General features: G+C 29.8%; 1 protein-coding gene across 2 annotated transcripts; it reads right to left on the reverse strand.

The window, feature by feature from the left end:
* Positions 1-605: 605 nt before the first annotated feature.
* LOC113521625 (diuretic hormone receptor) lies at positions 606-25,374 on the reverse strand. Of its 2 annotated transcripts, XM_026907210.3 has the most exons (10): positions 25,240-25,374; positions 24,046-24,139; positions 22,837-22,939; positions 18,268-18,348; positions 17,348-17,427; positions 16,392-16,517; positions 13,314-13,502; positions 10,389-10,555; positions 8,172-8,286; positions 606-5,493 (listed from the first exon to the last, which is right to left on the reverse strand). In XM_026907210.3, exons 2-10 carry the CDS (start codon positions 24,097-24,099, stop codon positions 5,446-5,448), a joined length of 963 nt encoding a protein of 320 aa, XP_026763011.1. In that variant the 5' UTR covers positions 24,100-24,139; positions 25,240-25,374; the 3' UTR covers positions 606-5,445. The 2 variants fall into 2 exon arrangements, with proteins under 2 accessions (XP_026763011.1, XP_052755696.1); XM_052899736.1 differs by lacking the exons at positions 606-5,493; positions 8,172-8,286 and adding an exon at positions 9,840-10,016.
* Positions 25,375-27,114: the final 1,740 nt, after the last annotated feature.

A 27,114-nucleotide genomic window follows, 5' to 3' on the forward strand; every position in this document is an offset into this window, starting at 1 on the left:
TGCTAGTCATTGAATTTAAGTTATTTTGTTGCCTACGACAAATCCTTCTCAAGGTTGTTTCACTATTTATACTATTTGACATAAATTTATTCACGTGCTACTGTTCAGTATTTTGTAAGTACTTAATTATCTGTAAATGTAATATGTAGATGGAGTAAAAATTAGTTGACTCGACTCTTGACTATATAAGTTATAAAGGAATTACTTACCTATAGCTATTTATCACGCAAAATTATATTATTATTACATTAGTATCCTTCCCTACCTAGTAAATACTAGGTAAAAAAATTTAGCCTAATAATAAAAATATACTAAAAATGTAGGTGCAGAATTTCGTAAGGTTTGTCTTGAATATCCTTATATAACTCTGCACTTAGTTTTTCATGAACAAGGTGGATAGTGTTAGGCATTTTAACATTTTCGGGTACATACGTAGTATAGAACGTAGCTGTGAATTATTTATGTAGTATCTACCTATAACAAAATACTATAGCAAACGTTTGGTAAAGTAAAACAATTCATTCGCTTCACTTTTTTAAATCAGAGGGGATCAATAATAAAACATTGTTAATAAATGAGTTTCGACAATCATAAAATTTAATTTATTACAAGTAAATGTACAAATATTATTATAATATAATCTATAATTATTATAATATAATTTCTTATTTCGAGACACATGACAAAAATTACACAATGTTATACAGTTATTTTTGACATAACATTTGGTACTTACAGGATTTCGTCTTCATCATTTATAGCTGGAATGGTTACCACAGGCTATGTCTATGGCCTGTTATAAAAATATTTTATGGCTATTATAGACGTAATAATCGGCTCAGCATGTACCTATATCATGAAAGTACTAAAGTTTATTAAACTATTACAATAATTTACAAGAAAATGGTGTCATGAATTTTATTCTGGTCATTAATAAATTTGTATGTCATATCAATATTTAAATATTTTTCTTTTATGGAAATGACAAGGTGTTTCTCATTGTTCATTGGTAGTTCACACTTGACAATTAGGGGAGAGGGATTGTCCATAATGGGGAAGTTAATTCTCATTGCTAGTAATATAGGGTATATTTACATTGGTTAATAAGGTTAGGTTGACATCCACGCGGTTGCCTCTGAAACTATCGTAAATAATTCTTGTTGATCCGTTACAATGTGCTAACTGACCTGATTTTATCCTCATCTATCACCATTTACGGATAGCTCAGTCAGTATCATTTCAATATCATTCATACCAGAGGGAGGCTTTGTACAAAAATCGATTGCTTGAGTACCTCTGTCCTATTCGAGTTTTTACTGTGATGCAGTTGTGTTTCGGTTTGAAGGGTGGGATATTGCAGATAATTTACAGGGCACAGAGGCGTAACACCTTAGTTCTCAGTAATGGCAATGTATGGGGGTAACATGGGCGAAACAGTTATATCCATGTTACTGTTTATGTCTATAGGCCAGCGATTCCTAAAGTGGGATCCGTAAAAAAGTTACTAGGGCTCCGCGAAATTATTTATACAGTGAAACAATTTCATTCTTCACATTTAAAATTAAAGGAAACTATAAAGTGTTATAATTTTAAAATGTTTGTAATAAAAGCTTTTGTTTTTATTTATATTATATTGTTTTTGATTTGAAACCGTTTGATATGGGGTTTCATAAAATAAAAGGTATTTGGTGGGCGTTCCATTATTTTTAAAGTTTAGGAAGCCCTGCTATAGGTGACGGTTGCTACTTATACTTGTCATTATGTGGGCCGTCAGCTTGTTTGCGATTCTGAGTTGCATAAAAAAAATCATTAAGAGTTGATAATTTCTGAAGGTGAAGAATAAGCATTTTTTTATTATTTTAATATAGTCAATGAAGTTCGTTAAAGGTCATTCGCCAGAATATTTCTGAATACTTTATTAATGTAAAGGTCATGAATTACTTGTAAATGTTATAATTTTGAATGCAAAGAAAATTACCGTGGTAATTACTGTCAGAAATAGACTGTAGTCTTTTTTGTATCCAGCATAGCTTTACATAGTCCATTGTCCCATTGCCAGACTGTTTCATGTGACTGATAAACATTCTAAAAAATGTCGACTACTTTTAAGAGGCTTTAGCCATTTTATTTCGTACTACACTGATAGATTTATTGAAAGCGGTATACTACTCTGACAGTTAGTATTCAGCCTTGCAATGTAGCAACTCATTTATAGGAAATATTTGCTCAATATTGTAGAATTAAATATTATTTATATACATGTATTTATACATTATAATAAAATTGTAAGAGAGATCGCCTCTGTACATTCAATATTAATAAAAAAAAAAAACTCCTGCTGCGTAGGTAATCATTGATTGATTAAAAGGAGCTAAAATATTTTTACAATCTTTATATTGGTTCGTTTTTTTATAAGTAAATATTACGTAAAAACAAATTTTGATGATAAATTAAAGCTACACCTTCAGCTTTAGAAGACTATCTATTCGTATTTCTAAAAATGTAAATTTCAATTAAAAATTTGGATGCTTACACTCAGTCATGCAAAACTAAATTAATTTAAACGTAATTGGCACAGATATCATATTATATTCTCGGTTACATATAGAATAGGTATGTTTATATAGGTATTTCATTCCTATGACATGCTTTTCTTGAACCCTATGATTTTCTTTGGTGTCATGCATTATCCTTGCGCTATTTTTCAATCGAGAATACATGTTTTCGGGTATTTCCACTACATGCTCACACTATTATAATAGGTACATAATGAAATATCAAATGTGAGTACTATGAGCCAGGTAAATCTGAGAGCCTACCATGAAATGTTTTTCGAAATTTCGGAGCTAAACGAAACAGAAATTTGATGTTAAATTTACATAACATAAACATCATGTAATGTTTGAAAATATTAAAAGTGTTAAAGTTATTGTTCCTTTGGACTTTTATGATAGGATGTATGAAGAACGAAATGTTAAACTCCATTTATTGGTCTGATTTTGGTATAAAAAAAAACATGAAATTGAGTCCGAAATTCCGGAATTTCATTTCATAGTAGATCCGCTGGAACCGGAAAAATAATTCTAATATTTTAAATAAATATATGTAAAATTATTATCTAATGAAATATTTTTATTCACATTTATTTCTCCCGTTGCATGTTAATATTCCTCATCATCATTGTTCTTTCTTAATCCTTTCTTAACTGAAATAAATAGTTCAGGAGACAACATATTAATACTAAATTACGATATGCTATAATTTTATAGTACAAATAGCGTTTTGTTTCCCAATTGTTTGCCTTATATTTCTACTTAACTACAAACATTATTCTTAAGCTAAATATATAAATTAACTCGTTTGGCATCTTCTAAATTTACTTGTATGCTAATATAGATTTATTTAAAGCACTAGGTGTAGTATGTTTCAATAGAATTTAATATAAACAAAGATTGTGTCCCATAAATAAAACAGACTTCAATTGTGACAAAATCAGTTGTTTTGATTTTTAAAACTAAACTACCGGACAGATATTGTTAAAATTCTACAGGACTAAACTGTAAGTATAAAATATATTAAAAAATATTTTTTTAAATCGATTTAAAACTGACGAAGTTATGAGGTAATAAACATAAAAAAGAAAATACAGCCGAATTGGGAACCTCCTTCTTTTTTAAAATTAGTTGAAAAAGGGTAATTAGGTTCTTCTTGTTAACAAATTATTTCGGAAATATTGCGTAAATGAAATTAGTAACAAATTAAACCAATCAATCAGTTTATCGATTTTTTATTCAGACTGTCTTATGGTCAGATTATTTTTTTTTTCATTTTATTTATTCGTAAACAAAATAATAAAATTTATAAGAAATGCATGAATTAATCGATTTAGAGTCATCTCTTAATAAGAATAACATGTATGTTTGAATTTACGATAGTTAAATGTTCATTTGTTTACATTTTTATTAAATTCTATTAAAACAAAGCTTATAAGGTACTACTACTTTTTAAAGAATCGATTATTATAATAACGGTATTCCAATATTTCTTTTTATTTCTAATAATAAATCGACTACCTCACATATGCCCTAGCTATTTACATTTTTACAACTTTTCAAAACTGCATTAACTGGCACTACTACACTTTTTATAATTTTTTGCAGTAATTTTTAATATCCATTCTTTTTGTCAAGCGACTAGTATGTTAAAAAGGTTTGATGTCAATACTATTCGGGCCAAATCAGCTTTTGGGCACAAAATTTACGCGTTTGAATAATTTTCAAAATCTACATTTAATTTTAAAAACTTTATTATCCAATCAGTAGCTGGAAGCAAAAAAACAGCTAGCGAAGCTACTTGTAAATAAAGTTAGTTAATATGAGTTTTGCTTAAGCTTTGTTATTATTATACTTATTCTTAATAATCGTGCATTTTCAGAAAACGTACTTAAAAAAGTTCTGATATAGGAAGTTTATTTAAATATAATAAATTATATTCATTATAATTTAAACGCTCTTAATGTTTTGGCATCGATTACAATGAGAAATTTGGAGCTGTTTTAGGTCACTATGGTTTTTTTAATACCCCAATACGTAAGGATAAGTGTACTTGCACACATTAAAGAATTAACAAACAAGCTTATTACTATGTCTATACTTACAATTTTCGCTACATTTTTCGAATTAGATCAAATTCTCATCTTTTCTAAATTATGCCTACGTGCAATCTAGGGAAAACAAGAATATTTAATAAGATTTTTCATATACAAACCATTATATTCGTAGTTGTTATTATGAAACAATATACAGTTTTGTATTACTTTGTTTTAATTATAATGATATATTCAAGTAATGGAAAACTATTATTGGATAAGAAATTTTAAGTGACTGTTTAATAATTACATAAGTTCATCACGACATTATATAGACAATAAGTTGTTGATAATGTTTGATACATTATTAATAACTTTATGGCACTCGTAAGTTATAGGTGTATATTATAATATGTAGTATGTATATACAGTGGACTATAATTAGGTAGTGGTAATCAGTCAGTAAGCATAATATTATTTATTTTTAATATTATCGAAATAAATACTTGTAACTTATCTAATCTTAGCCACAACACAGCTTTATAAAATGCATCTATTTAGTCTCTAAAATGTTCGGGAGTAGACTCTTCGAAACTTGTTGTAACCGAAAATGGTCCATTCGATGTTGATTTTTGTTCACTGGAATTAGCAGTGATATTATTTTTATTTTCGAAATCAGCATTACAGAAAGCGATAGGCGTTTGAGATTTATCTTCGAGTGTAGAAATAGTGTCCATTGAAGATTTTATTTCAATTGTAGAAGGATGAAGTAAGGCGGGAGAGGCAAGCGACGCAACAGGTGGGGCGTCCTCTTCGGGCAAAGTGCGTAGGCGCGAGAGCCTCCCCCGCCCCCCGCCTCACACTGGTGACTGCTCGCCGCTCGCGCTGCCGCTCGTGATGTAATCCTGCGCATAATGAGGTCGAATCTGTGATACTATCCTCTAAAGCTATTTCTAAAATTAATATTTCGACTGGATATCACATAGAAATCTCGATTCTAAGAACCAATTTTTAATAATTTTGACTTAAATAGTAGATTTAAGTCAAAAGTACGTATTAGAAAAACATATTAGAAATTTTAGACATAGGGTTAGAGAATGATGCCACGGAATCCATCCCCATATTGTTAAATATTGTTATGCTAGAAATATATGTATGGAATGATCTAAATACTTATATTGCTACGGGAACTTAGAAATCATGTTGGAAAGAGATTGTCAGTAGCTAGCTAGCTATATATCGCTAGCAATGGGCTTTTTTTAAAAGCCCCATTGTTAGCGATATATCCTATCAGATAGACCACGCGGTTTCCCCTATAAAACATCGTGATCAATTCTTGTCGAACTCATCACGATGAGCTAACTGACCCGCTTTCGTCCTCACTTATCATCCCTTACTGGTGGCTCGTCAGTATATACCTACCGATAGCGCAGGCGAGGTTACCATTCTATAATCAGCCATAAAAAAAAAAAAAACTTAATAATTATTGTAGTCACCTCAGTATTGATCATTTTTGGAATTTTTTCAATATTTCTTTTGTCTTAGCTTATTATATTTATTTATTCACTTATAGGGAAATATCTCATGCGGTAGTTTGATAATTCGATTGCGAAATTCTTGAGTTATTTTGAATAGTTTCATGATATTGATAATTAGTGTTTTATTAAAACGAAGTTGTTTACTAAACGATATTACACAGTGCCATACGGATATAATTCATTTAAGTAGGTTGCTTAAGGCTAAATAGACCTAACCGTTGCGTGAATACGGATAGCACTTCCATTCCTGAAGATTACGGAGGGGAGGCCTGATTAGCTCTTATTCACACAAGAGCCATTTTATTGCGAGTATCGCGTACGTACTTAAGATAGACGGAAAGCACGATCTAATAAATATATAATAAGATAAAGTAAAATTGAAATCCTTTTTCTGTTGAAAATGAGATGATACCTACATTATAATGGCGTGATATTCACAATAAATAACGTCCATGTGAATGAGTGGCCGTATGGTCCTGGCATAGAATAGGCCATTCCTTTCTTTCCTGTGGGTGTCGTAAGAGGCGACTAAGGGAGGGCGAGCAGCGTCCCTCTTAAAACATCTCTAAAGCTTAACTGCGGTTGCCAATCCACCTGCCAAGTATGGCAACTACTGGCAAACCCCCCTGAAGGAAGGCTTATGTTCAGCAGTGGACAGCTAAAGGCTGATATGATGATGGTGATGATTTGAATGAGTATTTACAACTGAGTTGTACGTCTATATAGTAAAATTATTAGTTTTAACACATCTAACAGCCTACTAAAAGTTGTGTCTTAATTAATATAACTTCCTTGGCAATTTATCATCAAGTTATGCTAGTTGATGTACCGGATCTTAATGTTTCTCGTAGTCGAATTTACATTCCGAAACTATTGTGTCTAGTTTAAAACTAAACGGGGTCGATACTGTAGCGTCATCTTACTAGAGCATCTGATACTGCAGCAAAATATTTATTATGTCTTGATTAAAAAAAAAAAATAGTAACATAAAAAAACAAGGTGTCAGGGCTGAAAAAAGATGTAAGAGAGAGATGGACGGATGGAAAAGAAAGTAATATGGCTGTCATGTGGGGAAAAAGTATTTGTGTGAGAATTACATTTTTGGAGTATAAACGCTGCGTGGAAAGATTTATATTTTATAATATAGATAATTATATAATATAATATAGAGATATTAATATAATATAGAGATGTATAAAATAGAGAAGAAACAATATATAATAAATAGATCGTCTTATATCGCTATTTTATTTCAAATTACAAAAAACAATATGAATTTAATTTTTGATACGAAAAGTAAAACTTATTATAATTCATAATGGTTCATTAAACATTAATTTCGCGAAATTATTAACATTAAATGTTAAGAGATAAGTTTAGAGATGAGAGAAAGAGAGAGAGAGAGAATAGTTCCTTAGAATCGACCCCATTATTATGAAATCTACGACATGGTTGGCTTTGCTGCATGAGACAGGTTAGGTACTTTGAAAATCGTGCGGAGTATGAAACTGCGAAGTAAATTCGAATTGCAATCAACTGAAAATCACATCGTATAGACATCAAATAATATAAGGTCCATTTGTCGTGTATTCGATGTGATTGCGACTTGATCCCAATTCGATTGCGTTATAAGTCACCTCGCGTTTTCTTTTCGTAAAATTCATGCATTACGTAATTAGAGATTATACGTGAAACTGTCGATAAAATTAGTGTCATGAAACTAGAAATGTACCTATATATAATAAAACTAACAATTTGACCTGGCTTCGCACAAGTAGTAGAATTTAAAAAAATATATATATATAGTTAATGTATGTTACTTGCTGATAACGTAGCTTTCTATAGGTGAAAGTATTTTTATATTGGTTGAGCAGTTTTTGAGTTTATCCATTATAAACAAACAAAGAAAAAATCAAATCGTACCTCTTTATAAATCTTTATAATAGTATAAACATAAAAGTCATATTCAGAGATTATATTGAAAAACCAATTTAATACGACTTATTTCGTAATGTAAATTAGTCTTTAAATACCTAAGTACTTACGGCGTGAAGATGCCTTCCATCATAGTGTAGAGCGAGCGAGGTTCTCGGTACCAACAGCGTTGTAGTTGTAGTTTCCGACGCTGCAGATTCCCTCTTTGAAGGGTGACTGTATAAACTGGAGGTACCATACTTTGTTAACTACTCATAATTATAATGTACCTAAATATTGTAATTAAATAGTTTGTTTATTACGTTTTGAAGGCTAAAGTGCTATACCTACCTGTCTAATTTAAATCATGGACGGTTAAAAAGAAAGACGGTGGGAGATAAAATATATACCACATAAAACTATACAATAATAGTTGTTTCTTTATAAAGGAATTGAAATATGTACGTACGTATATATTTGTTATTAATTCAGAGATATATTTCTTATGACTACCGCCGGTGTAATCTGATCGAAACGTCGAGATAACCCCAGGTAAATTATTATATTTTACCTAAATGATCGTGTTAATTTCCCTCGCTTATAAACCACGAATCATGCAACGCGAAAGTCTAAAAGTTAATTACACATTGGCGCCTATTATTATTTGATTCTTACTTGTATTTCTTTTTGTTTTAATAAGTTTATTACTGTAATTACTTTTTACGTATTTCTACTCTTACAGTATATTAGTACAGTGTAGTTTATAGTAATACTATTAGAATAAATTTATTCTTATCAATTCTATAAGTTCATATTCATTAAAGATTTAATAAAAATAGTTTAAAATGTCACTAAAATGTGCTCGTTATATTTAATTGATGTCTCTAAATAAGATTTGGTTCTCATTTATCATATAAATGGAGCAACGACGATCCAATTTGAATTATGTTCAATGGAAAGGGATAACAAGATTCGTTATATTCAGAATACACAGCCTACGTCGACTGTCAATAGATATGCAAATATATTACACATTTCTCAAAAGATCGCTTTTTTAGATCTGAACACCTGACTTATAGCTAAATATTACGAGACATGAATTTTAAAATGAAGAAAATTGGAATATAAGCAGTTTATTCTTCTGACATTACAATTTTTATACGGTGTGTTTTTTTTAGAATTGAAATTTAGATACTTACGCTAAATATCTTCTAGTCATCTTAAAAAATTCAAATATTTTGTTCATGAAACATAATAAGAAAATATATGAAATTGTTTCAGTTAATTTAAAAGTAAACGTTAGTCTTTGTATAAAATAATGAATATATTCTTTTTTTACTGACTATTAAATCAAAGCAGTTGCTTTTATAATAGAAAAATATTTTAATAATTATAGGGTTGGGGATGAAGCTCATAAGTTCAAAAATATTCAGTTAATTTTAATCATATTGTTGAAGTAAATTTTTCAAGACATAACTTTTCTAAATTTCTTTAGGTGTTTTATATTTATTGAATTATACATTAAATGTAGTGAATAAATTTGTTGAAATTTACCATAGTTTAGAAGAAAAATTAAATTTCTTATTTAGGTAGGTTTAGTTTTTATAAAATTTTAGTGTAATAGTGGACCAAAAGAATCCGTTACTTATATAAAATGCATTGCAACATGCAGGTAGATAATATAAAAATAGTCACAAGTATTTAAAATTAGATCAAAATAAAAGGGTAAAAAGGAACATAAAAAGATATCACAGACAATTGGAAAGCACTGGCACAGTAATGAAAATAAAAACAGTTAATAAAGCGTATTACACATTAATTTATTAAAGTAACAAAAAAAAAATAATAAAACATATCCAAATCCACATTACATCCTTTTCTTTAATTTCTTCATAAATGCAATAAGTCCATTCCAGTAAGCAAATTCGTTGAATCTTATCCAGAACTGACTCTTCAGGCTTCTTCATACTGTGAGCCTATTGGAAAATAAAAAAAGACGATCAAATATGGATTTGGAAATAGGGTACGGTACAAGCAAGAAGTTTAAAGCGAGGAGTTAGGCAATAACAAGAGTTTCAAGTTGCAGTGCTATGTGAGGAACAAGTATTGAAACAAAAGTACAACATGCAGAAAAAGTTTTACTTTGCATGACATTGTGTCACAGCTATTTATTATTATTTATATTATATTTAATTTTTTCACTAATATCAAATCTAAAATTTAATTAGTAAGTGTAGAAAAGATATTTCTAGAAAAATAATAAACAATCTAAAATCTATAAGTTGATAATAAGATTCTAAACTATGAAAGACCTTATATTATAAATTTACGGTAGTAAGTAGACTTACCGTATGCTTTCAGTCCTCGATCTCGGAGACCAGTCCTTGGAGTAAGAAGTACCTCTTCTTCGTCCACCTCCAATAGTTCTGCCCGTTTTCCATCGCTCGACATGGTAGCCGATTGCATGACGGACTTCTGTATTCATGAAGCAGTAGAAGAGGGCTACTGTGAAACCCTGTTGAAATTTTAAACTTTAGTAAGGTATCAGATTCAGTATCACTCTAATTCTTAGTTAATAGAACTCTTTTCTTTCATAAATGTGTAAGGAAATATTAAGAGAAAATTTTCCAGAGATGTTCCCAACTACAGACATTTGAGTCAGTTATTGGATCGTTGGTTAAAACCACTTTGGATTCTCTTCGAGACTGCGCCAAGACTGTCAATATCATTTCACATTTGTATCAAGTATTTGGTATTAAGTTACATATATAATATATATGATAAAATATATATTAAATCCTGTTGTAGAACAAATGAATGAACATTAACGTTCTAAACCTTAGGTTTTGTTATTTAGGTTCTAAATTGATCACGCTCACTATTTATTCAATACACCTGCAAAGTCCCTTTATGTTCCTAAGACTTATTAAGTCTCATTTCTACACAATATCTAACGGTCAGTTAGTAAATCACCCAAAACTGTGGTCAGAGTTTGTTACTAGACTTAGTCGGGATTAATTTCAAATAACTTTTGGGGTTAATTTTGAGTAACTTTATAGGTAGCTAATTAAGCAGATTTAGTTCGTTAACAAAATCAAAATTATGTTACAATTTAGGGTTATATAATACCCATTATATATGGTATTTTACGGATTTACTTGTAATGGTAAAAATATTGTGTGAAAGAGCGGAAAAAAGACTTGAAATGAAATATTTATTTACCATAGTTTTTTGAGTTACCAATATCAGAAATTTGTTTATATAAAGTCAGATATTCTTTAAAACGAATCTTGAAATGTATAATTCTTATCTGTAAAAGAATCCATTGTATATATAACTATATATAATTCTATCTAAAAGGGTGTTGGATGAAAGTCAAACGAAGCAGTTTCTTTGAAACTGGTTGAATACTAAGTAAGTGGCAAGGCTTTCGACGTTGTACACTTGCGGCCTCTCCATGCCTCTTCATTTTAACGAAACTTGATTTAGCATTAAATTAATTTTGAGATAAGATTACAGTAGCTTAATGAACATGTATTTATCTATAGGCATGGGTGGCTAAAATTTAAGTGTTAGGTATTTATCAATTTAAAAATAACTATATGGTACAAATTAAATGTACGATTTATTTTAGAAAAACTTATAAATTTTTGCCATCATGTTACTAGTATAATTTTATGTTATCTCTAGAAACAGTTTTGTCTATATCTATGAACCTGCCTACGAATCGATATCAAAAGACAATAAACATGTCCAACAAAGATCTATAAGGACATTGTTGTATTCAGTCAGCAAACTTGACCTTTTGCGATGTTTATCACGTTTTAGGGCCAATCTTATTTATTGACACACAATCCAGTTTAAGGATATTCAAAATTCGGTTGTATTCGTCGATTTCTCGAGCTGATTGTACTTTAAGCATAATTTTCATTCTAAAATTATTTCTTATACTTAAGAGAGTGATGACATTTCTATTTTGTATAAAAGGTAACTCCTGGTTCACGAACAAATATAGGTATCCACTTATTCTACTTATTACAAGAAGGTTTTGTAAGAAAGTGAACAATGAAACATTGTGGACAGAGGGACCCAGACTCAAGTCAGCTTAAATTGCGTGAATAAATTATTACTTTCTTTTAATACATCAAGACATTTATTATTATATTATTCGTTTACTGTTCACCTCTGAACATAGGCCTTCCCCATAAGAGGAGTTTTTTCAGGGGTTGCCATGCATGTAAGACGGGTTGGCAACCGCAGTTAGGCTTTGGTAATATTTTAAGAGGGACGCTGCTTTCCATCCCTCGAACATCGAGTTCACTTAGTCGCCTTTTACAACACTCATGGGAAAGGATGGAGTGGCCCATTCTATGCCGGGACCACACAGCTATTATTCATATTATACAGTATATTATGTATTTATTTAATACAGAGTTTAAAAGCTCGTTGAAAAATCATTAAGGTGTGGATAGTATGTACATATCTAGTAAATAGTACAACAAACCAGCTGTGGTATAGTTCTATATTTTTTATAACATACTATCGACTCTGCTGGCTGTGTACGAGCTCAATTACGAGTATCTACTTTACAAAAGTTTAATTAAGATGTATTGTACATACAAACTGTGGTGGGCGTCTTTTTAAGAAAACTAGTAACATAATACCAATATTCAATTTAAGGGAATGAAAAGCCCCCTAATAAGGGGAGAGCTATGTTCGCAGTGGACAGTAATGTTTTATATGATGATGACGGTGATGATGACGATGAACTCACACGCACAACGGCCCAAATGGGAGGCTAAGTGCGGAAAACAGAGTCTTTCTTACATGATGATGACGGTGATTCAATTAAAAACAATCGCTTACGAATATTAGAGAAGTCATACATAAAAGTATCATATTAAATATCTATGAAAAACAATCTCGTAATACAAAACTACATAAAACGTTTGACTGACTAAGTTGTCAGCAATTGTTTTGTAATTGTATAAATCTTCAATAAAAATTATCTAAAGTCAGTGAAGCTAGTATTAAAATGTTGTATCTGTTAGTAGTTTAGATCTAATATAACAGAAATAATGTCAGTGTTTGAAGATGATTTAATTACAGTTACTCAATCAGGTGCGAATCATTAAACAAATTATGAGCAAATTTCACAACCAAGTGATTATGGCGGTAACTAATTGCCGTGAGATAATTGATTAATTAATTAATTTCTTCTATTAAAATGAATGCAATATTCAATGACTTCAATTTCATAGTTGATTAGTTACCTGTGTAGACAACATCAGCGCTCGGGTATAATCGAAGGCGTGAGCGAACCACGATTCGTCGTTGGGTCCACACAATACTAATAAGTTCGTGATGCCCAGCAGTGGGATCAGAACTAGGAGCGCCTTCGTCGCTTTCCGGTATTGCTCAGTTTCAAGAGTGTTCGCTGACCGCAGTTTCGTTATAAGGACCTGTGTCACAGAAGAAAAAGATATATACAAAGTTATTTTAATAAAATACTAACTTATTTCTAAATATCTATATATTAAATTAAAACCGATTGAAACGATAAAATGAATTGTAATACTCTGTATATATAATTTTCGTAGTATACATGAGATAGGTTTTAATGATTGCAAATGGAATGCTAACTCCGCCTGAGTTATCGGTATACGCGGGTGGGGTTTCAGTGAGGGATCATAGATGAGGATGAAAGCCGGCCAGTTGGCCTATCGAGACGTATTCGAAAAGAATTAACTACGATAGTTTCCAGACGGAACTGCGTGGATTTCGATGTTATGGTATATTGCCAGCAATGGAGGTCCTAAACTTCGTTATCCTCTTTCCCTCCGCATGAGATGGTTTATGATGGATGAGAAAAGAAAATTATATAAGTATTAAGACCTCTGACAATTAGTCTATCGCTCACTACGTAAGAAACATGGTTTAAAGATTGATAAACAGGTTCTTTTATTTAGTTTTTTTTTTTATAAAATACACATCTTTGTGTTCCAGAGGTTATTATAAGGTTTCCTGAGCTAATTAAGGCTCATACGGTCCCAATGATCGTTTATTCAAATCTGTTTGACACTAAATAATAAAATTGTAAGTCAATTAAAGTTTCAAACTAACTTTTGGTAATGGAAAATGCAATAAACAAACCTAATTGAGACATGGCGTTATAAGCTTACTTAATTTGGATCCAAATATCCTCGTTGAAACATGAACAAACAAGTAGCAAGTATTTTGTCGTTTTCTTCGAAATTTCTGGATATTATTTCTGAGAAAGTATTTCGGTTGATATACCATGTAAAACATCGTACACGTAGGTACTTACTTCTAATATTGAGTATGAATTTATGCTTTAAATAACTCCTTGTGGTAAAAGATAATATTGTACAAGTTAAATTGTTCTGTTCAACACTTATTCCGATCCTTCTGTTCATTATGTTGAATCAGAGTTGAGAAATTGTTACCATCATTAAAAGTTCTTACAACTTATCGGACTTTTGTGATATTCCCTTTTATGTAATTGCATTTAAAAAGAAATCTTTTTTAATACAGGTCACGTACTAGTAACTAGATTTCTAGTTTATAAGTACGTGACCTTTATAGTGCCAGTTATAATAATAATATTTTGTATTTCTCAAAAAAAAAGTGATATTTATTTTGATTAAAAAACTAGACTACTGAACCGATTTCGATATTTTTGCGGGACCAATCTGAAAATAATATTCTTTCAGATACATAATTTTTTAAATATTTCAAATCGATTTCTAAATGATGGAGTTTTGAGGTAACAAACATAAAAAAAAAAAACAACCATATTTAATATTTTTTTAAGTTGATTGAAAATATTAAATACAATAAAATATTAATAACATTGAAATTTAAAAGGTACTATATTAAATGAATAATGACGATATAATTTTTTGAGTAACTTATTCTAAGTTTATTGTTATTTATTTAGTATTTCGAGTTACACTGACTCATTTTGTCATCATAGAATTTATTTTAAGGTGTTAAAAATATACACATTTTTAAATTACCTGTTTTTTATACTTGAGAATATAGGAGCTATCCATTCTGTAGTGTACTTCTTTTTATTTTCGACAAAGAAGATTAAGATACTGTTTAATGGATTAAAATTATATTGTTTAATTCCGCTACTAATACCGCAATCAATTTAACCAGTTATATGGACTTCCGCAGTATCCAATATGCTGTGTTTTTAGCATAGAATGGGCCATTCCTTCTTTTCCCGTAAGTGTCGTAAGAGGCAACTAAAGTTTATGGTAATGATGGATAGCAGAGCCCCTCTTAAAATATCATCATAATCTAACTGCGGTTGCCAAACGTGGCAACTACTAGTAAAACACTCCAAGGGATTCAAATACAAATGTTAGTAATGGGTACGTTAACGTACGGTCCATTGCTCGCAATATACCCTATCAGGTTGACCTTTACGCGGTTTCTCCTGGAAACTATTGGGATTAATTCTTGTTGAATCCGTCACAGTGAGCTAACTGACCTGTTTTCATTCTCACCTATCATCACTCACTGATACCTCGCCAGCATATACCAATAGCGCAGGTGGGGTTATCATTCTATTACCGTCCACTAAGAACTCTTCAAGGGGGAGGCCTATGTTCAGCAGTAGACAGTTAATAGCTGATGTGATGATGATAATGATGATGATGATGACGATATTATTAACCTTTGCCTTTTTCTGTATGAACTAGTACATGAATTATCCTATGTGCTAACTCAGAACAACCTATTTGTGCAACAAATTTTATTAAAGTCCGTTCAGTAATTTTTGCTTGAAAGAGTAACAAACATCGATCTATTCATCCTTTCAACTTTCTGTCAATATTATCTTTAATATAAATATGATTACATGAATAAATTTTAATGGAGAAGAGGGATCCTATGATAATATCTACAGTAAATCGACATAGTTATGGCCAATATAGATTCTCGCTTAATAGTGCGAGTGCGAATAAAGACTTTGTTTTTAATATATCTTTTTTTTTTTTTTTATACGACTTAGAATGGCAAACAAGCTGACGGCCCACCTGATGGAAAGTCGTAACCGTCGCCTATAGACATGAGCAGTACCATGGACATAACAGAGTATACTGTTTCGCCCATGATACGCCCCATGCGTTGCCATTCCTGAGGACTCAGGTGTTATTCCTCTGTACCCAGTAAATTCACGCCATATCCCACCCTTCAAAGCGAAACACAGCCATGCAAACACAACTGCTTCACGGTTGAAACACGAATGAGACAGAGGTACCCAAGCAATCGACTTTTGTACAAAGTCTCCCTCTGGTATCTATCTACTATATACTTACCCACATAATCCTAATGAGGAAAAATAGATTGAGAGCGAGGCCGGCGAGAGCTGGTGCCTTATGGATCCAGTCCACCTGGTGTTCATGCATCCATATGCACATCTTCGATTCACCAGATAGCGCCAACTGTATAAAATACTTAAATTTATTATTGTAATAATTGTTTTATATTTTTTTTTATGGAATTTTTTAGGTCAATCTCATTAATCATCAATCTACCCTTATTCCAATTATATAAATTTTGGGCTTAGTGTAATTTGTTTTTACTACCTGAGGTTTTGACTTTTAGTTTTAAGACGTCAACCCTATTTGGTAATGTGTTTGTTGGTGGTATCCGCTACGTACGGTATGGAAGAAAATATGTAGAAAAAAGGATACTTTTATATGAACACGTGTATAAATATTTTTTTTTATATTTGAAGTGATTTTAACAGAATTTGTACTGAATGATAATAATTCTATCCAGTTTAATATTAGGAAACATTTGCAAAGGTTTTCAAGGAATTATTTATATTACAAGAACTATCAATAATATGGACAAAGCCTTCAAATAGACTCGCCAAACTCTACTAGCACAAGAAATAAGAAAATTTTTATATTTAAATATAGGTATTAAACCCCAGTATGCAAAGACACTATTAATTAAAAAGACGCTCCTTTTAAAGAATCAAAAGTCTCTTAATTAAAAATTTATAATTTTAAAATTTTTTTACTTATTTGCTCTTGTAAAATATTTTATCAGGTTTCAAGATTCTAGAATAACCGCAAGTATACTTTGTACGAGACAGTTACTTGTTACGGCGTTGGAGGGCCATAGCTTTTTATGGACTATTCGATTATAGAGCTTAGTACTTACTTGATATAAATTTTAGATTGATACTTTTATTTGTATTGATAACAAAATATGAGGTACGGTACCCTAATTAAGTAGAAATATAAAGCAATGTTATTCTTACCCCATCTGGTCCGGTGGATGCTACAATGTTTACGAAACATCTCGATATCATCCATATTGTAATAAAAACAGCTGGAGCACCTGTAAAATTATTTTAGTATAATAATATAGATGTATGTTAGTTTTTCTTTTGTGTTTTAATATATAGGTAAAAGATCCGTGTCACGATATTCGTTCAAGCTAATCTCCAAAACCGCTCAACTGATTTTAATAACATTTTGTAAATATTTATTATTTGTTTGTGAGATAGAATAGTTTTTAATCCTGATAAGAGAAAATAGATCTACTAGGTGGCGGTAATGGCAAAACAATGTTTGTTGGGTTAGCTAATATATTGTATATTATGAATAAATAAAACATTCTATAACAGTTATTACGTAAACTTAAAAGTTGATGTTAATATAAATTTATTTTTAAAAAGTACCTACAATTTTGTAAACAAAGCTAATTAACTTAAATACGACTGCCATGTCATTTTTAAATATTTTGTTGTGTCAATTAATTGGTCATAATAGCGACGCTGCTCTGAATTTTTTAGTAGGATAATTTGGTTGAGCGTTATTGAAAGTTTGGAAAAAAGTCTTTCCATTTTTAATATATAATAGAAACGAAAAATTTAAATTTATCAATCTTATAAAGTACATATATATATATATATATATATATATATATATATATAGAATTATATTTTTATATAATTTATTGCTAATAAGCATGCAAACAGATTTCTAATAAAAATAAAATTAAATATATGTATGGAAGTCATTACGATAATGTATAAGAAGTAAAGAAGAATTTGTTTATAATTATGTGTTTATTCTTTTGTTTAATTAATTATCTTTAGGTAATCATTTTATAATAAATAATATTGGAAATATAAAATTAATTAAATTTAGTAATATAAATAATTAATAAACTTACCCCAGCCAATAGTTGTATATACTTTCAATTTAATATTTTCAGCAGTAAAAGTCTCAACTACTAACATATATAAGTATAAACCTGTAACAAAAACATACGTCAGTAAGACTGAAAAATTTTCCAAAGATTGACCAATGAACAAAGTTTATACTCGTATAGATCAGTAATTATTTCTTTTATAAAAATTGTATTGGAAATCAACAGATAGGCTATTGCTCAGTTTCATGAAAATAGCATAGTAATAATATAATTCGTTTGTAGATATGAACAGTATTATAATGTACTTCGAAAAAATTGTAAGGATTTAGGTCTTTTTTTAATGGATGATAATGAAATGGTGGTGGAGAGAGGGATGATAGGTGACGATGACGCTTCACCCATAATTTGACAATAATTAATCATGATGGTTTCCAGGGGGAACTTCGTGGAGGTCGACATGACGGGATATATTGCTAGCAATAGGGATTAATATCCCTATTACTAACCATTCCTCTTCCTCCCAAGATTTAGGTGTTACGCCTTCGTACTTCGTCATTATCAGTCAAATATATATAATATAATATTCAAATACATAGACAGACTGTTAGCGTATCTGTTTAGCAGAAACGTGAGTGGAATAGAATTTAATACTATAGTATAGATACAGTATAGAACTTTTGCACAAAGAACGCTATCTTGTAACAAAAGGGTAACAATAGCTTTTCACATGACTGAAGAATGGAATCTGTATTTTAAGACTTTTTTTTACATTCTTCAAAAACATGACTGAATTATTAATAATATCTTTTAAAATAAGAAAAAAATAATATAATAAATAATATCAGTCTATGCGACGAGGGGATAGATAAATTAAGTTCTGCTTGTGTATGTAACTAAGTTATCGAGAACATCCGTCCAGGATTGTATCGATGTTAGAAGTAGGGAGTTCAAAATTACATACGACAGTATTCCTAAGGGGTTGGTCGTAGCGACTGTTGTGGTTACGGTGATTTAATGCTCGACTTGCCCCTATTTTACAGGAGCATATATTTGAATTCACAACATTGCAGTTGGTGATCCTAGTGCTATGTTTCGTATACATTATTTTTGAAATAGCAGCGCCACCTAATATCAAGTCATCAATTTAATCAGCGAGTTATGGAGAAGACTATGTTTGGAGTTTCCAAATATTTTTGCGGATATCCACATTTCGAATTCAAAAGGAGCATATCTGTGAAAGTACCAAAGTCAGTGATATAGCTCGAAGGATAAGCAAGCTGAAGTGGCAATAGGCTGATCACCCACAATCGATGAGGAAGAAAAGTTCTCGAGTGGTAAACGCAGTGTAGGCGACTTCCTACTAGATGAAGTGACGACCGCAAATGCATTGTAGGGAGTCAGTGGATGCAGGTGTATAAAAAAGGCTAAATAATAAATATAAAAAAGGATACAACCGAATTGAGGACCTCCTTCTTTTTAAAGTTGGTTGAAAATATCAAATAAGTATTCTCTTAGTATAAGATTTATAATGTACATGTGTCTCCATATGAGACTATCAAACAAACCATTGAAAGAGTATTTTATTGAATAGATACTTGCTCTATAATTATATTGATTGGTAACCTATTAGGGCGTTACTGAAGTAATTTATCATTTGATAAATTACTTCAGTAACAAAATAAACAAAATAACATATATTATTACTGTTTATTGCTGTCTTTGATGCTGTTACTAACGCTTTGGCTCTTTTTGATTTATTAAATTACTTACTAGTGATATGAGAGTTGCTATATTTAAATGTAAAAACCCTGATGGATAAAAAAAGGTTTATGTTTTATTTTTTGTAGCGATTGAAGCGTTTTTGTTTGTAAACCAAAAAACTGCTTGTTACGAAGCTAATTTTTATGTAAACACATGTTTACGGGTTTTAAATTAATATATTTTTAATATAATAATGTGTCTGCGTTGTTTTATGCGGAGCAACATTTACTTGTAAGTATGAAATATTTATTCAAACTTAACTAGACCGTGTAGCTAGATAACCTATTTATCTTGGAGGAGGAAGGGATTGTTATTAAAGGGAATTAGTAGCCCCATTGCTAGCAATATACCTTGTCAGGTTGACTTCCACATTGTTCCTCATGAAAACCATTTATAATTGTCTTTATGGGCCCTTCGACTTGATTTGGTTCTCACCTATTATCCCTCACTAGTGACTCGCCAATGAATACCGATAATGCGGGGGGTGTTACAATTTCATTAGCATCCATTTAAAAAAATGCCTATTTATCTGTATTGATGTAAAAGTTGTAAAATATATGGAACATAGTCAAAATATTTGTCTCAACTAGGTTGTACTATTATTTATTTGTTGCTCTTGATACTCAATGTTTTCATTAATTTAGATGGCAAATTGTCAAAATAATATATTTATTGGTCAATATAGTTTCAATATTTTGACAGTACTTAATTCTATAAGTTGTATAAAAAAAAGGTTATGATTTATTAAATAGAAGTAATGTATTACAGAAGGTTTCAACTTTAATTATTCATATTAAAAGCAAAGTTTACCTGATTTATAATGAATCTCTGTTCGTGTTGTAGTAGCCTATTGATTTAATTAATATATTTATTTGCGTATTGACGAAGAAGATCGTGTTAATGGACTACACGATTAATTCGGGTTTATTAATATATTTGGAGTGCTTTTAGTGGTCACTTTACGAGTTAAAGTTTGGTAACAATTAACTTTAAAGTAAAATATATATTTCGACTTTATATTATTTAATATTTATTTATTCTCTTTGCCTCAGATTTCTCTATTATACATGTATCTGTCTATTTATATGGTGTCATAGTTTAAGAAACTATGACACCATATAACCTTTAAGTCATAAATTTCGATTATATGCACAATGTTATAGGCTAATATGGTTAAAAAATATTATTGTTTAATAAATATTTATTTTAAATTTAAGTCACGTAAATTATTATACCTAGTCGATACAATGAAGTTCCATCAAGTAGTCACAACACGAATAGCAGTAAAGCTTTATAAAAGTTTCTTGCATTTCAAAAGGCTTTCCAGTTAGGAAAAAATTCTCCCAAATTCAAATTCTCAAAGAGAGTTGAACAATGAAAAATTCAGTTTTTTTTTTCTAAACACCCAAATAAATAAAAATAAAACTATTTTTATGTGACTAATCTTGTGTATTAAAGAATACTAACAAAGTATAATTAAAGTAATATTTCAATAGAATTATAGTAGTTATTAGTAGTACTTATTAGTATTACTTATTGTTATTAAATAAAAAAGCTCACATTGTTACAAGTTGTTGTAACAAAACAACAATAAATACATATATTTCAGTACTTGCTGGATTTTTTGTTATGCCCTTTATTCCTTAAATGTAATTGTTTATTCTACTGATGTCTGTTTATGACAGTTTTGAAGGGACGTTTCAAAAAATGTCCTCCAATATTAATAAATTGTATCAACCTGTCTTATTTTTAGAATTAGTTATACGTCGAGTAGTCTGAGAAACTAATTGTTTTAGGTCTTTATGCAGATATAATTTAACATATATTAATTAGGACGTACAAATGATATCCCAATTTAATAAACATGATAAAATATTTACACACTTTTAATACAAAATGTTGGAATTGTATACATATTTGTATTTTAGTTGTACGTAATTATTTAATGTTATTCTTTAATTAAATTGCGCGGAGAGAAACAGCAATATAAATAAACCCTCGATAATGCTTTCAAAGGGCGACACCGATCTGGATCAAAACAATAATAATTAATTTGTGAAAATTACAAGTGTTTGTATTTAATTTCAACTTGTATTCAAATTTCTTCCAAGTACCAACCATTTATTTATTTAAATTTTATTGACCAATAAAATGTGGATTTAATGTTATAGGCATTTTCTTTAAATTTTAAGACGTTTAGAAATACAGTCATCGAGCGTTTTGAATTATGGTAAAGTAATTTATAACAAATAATAATAATCACAAGAGTTAATGATTTTTTTAACAATTTAAATTATATAAAACAACGTTCTTCGATCCTAAAATTAGAGTACTCTGACAATTGGATTAATCGTAGAATTGCAATACTCATTTGTGGCCGGTTTGGAAAGTCACAGTTTTTTTAATGTATTTTAATGGAATAACTACCAATTTAACTCACGTGTATTTTTTACGAAAATAGTTGAGCTTAATGGTCGAAGTGAAGTGAAGTCTATACTTACTAAACTTTCAACCATAAATAGTTCTAGTTTTCACTCCTAATTCACTTGTTTCTTGTTTCTATATCTTATGCCCACTTTCTTCGATAATATTTACAGTTTTTATAATATTTTTGATTCATTTAATTATTGCTATTATATTATATATAGTATTTAATATTTTTGTTCGTTACGTATTAGTTAGATATAATATGTACATGTAGAAATTTTTGAAATTAAAACAAAGAATTCTTTTACTGTTTGAAATATAATATAGAAGGACTTTTTCATGTATTTTATCAAGTTAGTTTGTAGTTACAATAAACATAAAAAATATTATTAAAGATCTTACCTTCTACAAGCATCCAGAAGAAATTTGTGAGATAAAAATAATGCATACATATCACTAATATCATGCATGATGTTTGATCTTGTTGTGCTTCATCTGACCAGTTCTAAAAACAAATAAATGTCTTACAATAATAAAAAATCGAATTCATCTGACCTAAATGACTGTATAAAGTGGATAAAAAGGTATTTAATATTTCTGATTTCTGTTGTGATATTCATACAAGTGAATAAACAATTAATACTTTTAGTATTTTTTTTCAAAATTAAGTTTCAAGTAGTACTCATGCTTTTCGTAAGTTAATTTAAAACATAATTAATTGTACCTACTTATCATTAGATTACTGCTTACATAAAATTTCAAAAGCAATGTTTGCTACGAATATATGTCTAGATGTAGAATATTTTACCTTTTCGCTGTAGAAAAAAGTTTAATTGCTTCATATATTTTATATAGGTAACAGGTATTGAATAATTTATTTTCAAATTAAACATTCTGAATAGATAAAGTGATTTTAAGTTGTTCTAAATAGAGTTACCTAAATATCCTGCAGAATTTAATTTTTCAGAGTTTTTCATTTGATTCCCCGGGGTAAACACTTGTAATATTAGACATACAGTTATTTACTTTAGCTTATGAATTAATAATCTTAAAATTTCATAATTAGTTTTTCTTATATATTAAATATAATACAACAATGATTTCTTGTGTTATAAAATTTAGTTTGCATGAAAAATATATAATTGTATATAATGTTCATAATTTCGTGCTACATCAAGGGAATACTAGAGTAGAAAGGTCACGTTTTACATTACAAATTCAAGATTTAAAAGTATAATCTGAAGCTAGCTTGAAACAGGAATGTTGTAAATGGATTTTTTAATATTCTTAACAATTTTAAATACACTATCAGGATTTAATGACGTAGTGTAATACATGTCAAAGGTTGGTAATAAAAATCTGGTATGTAGGTACTATTTACTTGCAATTGCGTCGCATTAAGTCCCGATAGTATATTTAGGCTACAATAGCTAGACTTTGGTAAAATATCAAGAGGAATGCTGCTACCTATCCCTCGACCATTAAATTTCCTTATTCGCTTCTTATGACACCCATGGGAGAGGAAGGGGTGGTCCATTCTATGCTGGGATCACACGGCTTTTTTACTTAGTTGGGTATAATTTGACATTGAATATGAAATGTATTTCTTACCTGTAAAGCTAAATTTAAGATCCAACTACATGCTGATAGTATATATGTAGACATTAAATTTGTATGTATTGTATTCCTTAAACATCTTAGATCCCTGAAAAATAAAAGAATAATTAATTTTTTATTATCAATTTACATGAACGTTTTATATATAATATAAATACGAAATTTAGAGAAATAAATTTATTAATTAAAAAACTAAAGATATTGTATTTATACGAAAGCTAATATATACTTTGGTTAAGAATTTCTAAAATTTGAATTCGACGCAAATATTATTTTTGTAATTTTACAAATTCTATTATATCAAAAGTAATTTTATTTTATTACGGTCTGGTTCAGCGAATATTTTAATATCTATGTTGATAATAAATTTGCAGTTTCAACCAAAAATGGTGACGTTGGCTCATATTTTATGATACTTCGCATTCCGTAGTCGATAGTAAAAGTTGAAATGTTAATTTTAAAAGTTAATTTGAGAATCTCAATTTATTGGAGTGACAAAGGATTTTTGGACAAAAAACATATGTAAATGATGATATAATTGTATATACTACTACTACTTGTACCTTACTTAAATTGAGTTGTTAGATACGAGTATCTACCAGTATGTATTGGAATACACTTTTACAGTTAATCTTATAACGTGTGACTGGGCAGATCGGTGACGGTTTATTGCTTTCCAATCATTCTAGTGGAAATATTATGATTTGATATCAACTTGATGATATTGTACACTTACTATATTGGTATGTTATATATATTTATTAAAATTCTACAAGTTTTTTTTAGATTCATTTTCTTATACAAAAATCATATCCAATAGTAATTGGAATTATTAAACGAAGTAATTGTCATAGAATAGGGCAAGAGTGGAATTTATAAATAACTGTATATTATAGATCCGTATATATAGATAAAAAAAACAAGACATTATATTTTTTACAAATTTTATAAGAACAGTGTGACGTATTTGACTACGAACTTCATCGGATGGTTGGAAATGAGTGCAAAATTTGGTTGAATGAGCTCTATTTTATGTTCCGTTTTTTAATTCTCCATCTTGTCCATTGTGCTGGATGCACATTCTTTTTGTTCATCAAGCTGATGTTTGTATACTTTTATGATTTTTAAGTTTGTCGAATAATGAAATTGTATATTCATTAGTAAAGAACATTTATTAGTAACACTTACTTAAAATATAAGAAAACGAAGACGGCAAGTGAAAGGACGGCCAGGCTGAGAGAATAACCCGCCAAATATATAAGACTGGTGACGTCAGTCGGCGATATATTGGCAATTCGTTCTGTACAATTATCGTAGTCTGAGTGGTTGAACCATTCACCATTTGGCAGACAAATCCGTGATGCGCTTTCTGAAACAGAAAAGACCAAGTTTAAGACTAGTTTTAAAACCTGAATTTAATATGAATAATCGAACATTTTAAAATAGGTAATTTTCTTTGGAAAATCGCTGCTTTGGATTAGTTTTAATAGATGACGTTGTAAATGATACGAAGTTCACCAGGTCAACTAGTAAACTAATAAAAATATTTGTGTACCAATGAGAGGAATGTCAACGTAAATATACTTATGACCTACTATCTGGATGTTTACAAAAATAAATTAATATCGAAAAGGTCCCAATTACATAAAGAATGATAGTTCACGGATATCAAAACTTAATCTTACCATATGTAGGAGACCTATCCTTTTATCTATTTTATTGATTTATGGTGAAGGACTAAAGGGATTGCGTTAGGATGTACATTTTTAACCAATATGATATTTTTTATTCGAAAGGATATTCCATTAGATTGGTCCCATAAAAACTTTATCAATATCGGTTTAGTAGTTTACGTTTTAGACCAAAATAATTGGTTTTGTCACAATTGAAGTTTTTTACCTTTAATTATTAATTGGCATTATGTAATTTGTAAACAAATTTCACTGTTTGTAAAATTTGTAGAAGTCGAGCATCTATAAGGTGGATAACAATTCTACAATTCAGTAGGAGTAATATACCAAGAGTTCATCCACAAAGTACAAATTCGTGTGGTTTGGAAAAGGGTGGTGGCATAAGCTACATATCATAATCACATTCTCTAGCTATGGGTATACAAAGATTAATTTGTAAAAAAAAACTTCTACATAATTTTGTTTATATTAAATATATGTTTATTTAATACGCAGTTTTCTTACAATTTTATTTTTAATCCTAGCTAATATCAGTTTCTTTTTATGTAACATCAAGTATAAAAAAGGTGCTATGCTTATTACGAGTAGAGACTTTACCCACTAAAATATTAAATTGTTTTCCAAGGATCTCCTAAATCTTCTTGGGATAAAACCTAGAGATTTTATAAAGGTATTCAAAATTGCATAAAGATTCGTTGAATTGTTGTAATATTAGAAATAATTTGGCTATATATTTATTTTACAAAAAATATTAGTTAATTGTATTTACAATAAAGTATAGTAAATATACAGCCCTTGTGAGATCTGTTGGCGAAAATGTAAACATGTGTACTGTGTTGATGATGATAATATTTCAAGGAGTTGTTCTACCGAATCTGAACATTTTCACCAAAGAAACATTGATAAAAAAAAAAAACGAAAAATGTTGAGTCTTCCAAACTAATGTTTTTGAATTTATTAATACACGAAATTGCACTAATATATACTCTTATACATATATGGTACACAACCAATTTCTTAATATGTTTTTTGATTTGTATATAGGTATATATCTCTTGCCGTGTGGTCTCGGCATAAAATAGGCCACCCCTTCCTTTCTCGTGGGTATCGTAAGAGGCGACTAAGGGAGGGCGAGGGATGGGCAGCAGCGTTCCTCTTAAAACATGTCGAAAGCGTAATAGCGGTTGCCAATTCGCCTGCCAAACGTGGTAACTACTGGCAAAACTCCCACAAGGAGGAGGCTTATGTTCAGCAGTAGATAGTTAAAGGCTAATGTGACGATGTATCTAGTGTGGAAGTTGGTAAAAGTTGTGCTCGTGTTTCTGTATCTTACGTATGATACAAGTACATAATGTTGATGCTCTAACCCAGC

This window comes from Galleria mellonella, unplaced genomic scaffold, assembly GCF_026898425.1.
Source record: "Galleria mellonella isolate WM207_F2 unplaced genomic scaffold, CSIRO_AGI_GalMel_v1 utg63, whole genome shotgun sequence".
In the NCBI taxonomy this organism is placed as follows: Eukaryota; Metazoa; Arthropoda; class Insecta; order Lepidoptera; family Pyralidae; genus Galleria; species Galleria mellonella.

Excerpts from the sequence above, each read along its gene's own strand:
- LOC113521625 (XM_026907210.3), bottom strand. The coding sequence starts at position 24,099 with ATGTCTACATATATACTATCAGCATGTAGTTGGATCTTAAATTTAGCT. Across the intron at positions 13,503-16,391 it reads TCCTCATTAGGATTATGTGG|GTCCTTATAACGAAACTGCG; the intron begins GTAAGTATATAG and ends TCTGTGACACAG. Across the intron at positions 8,287-10,388 it reads TCGAGGACTGAAAGCATACG|TTTATACAGTCACCCTTCAA; the intron begins GTAAGTCTACTT and ends TGGTACCTCCAG.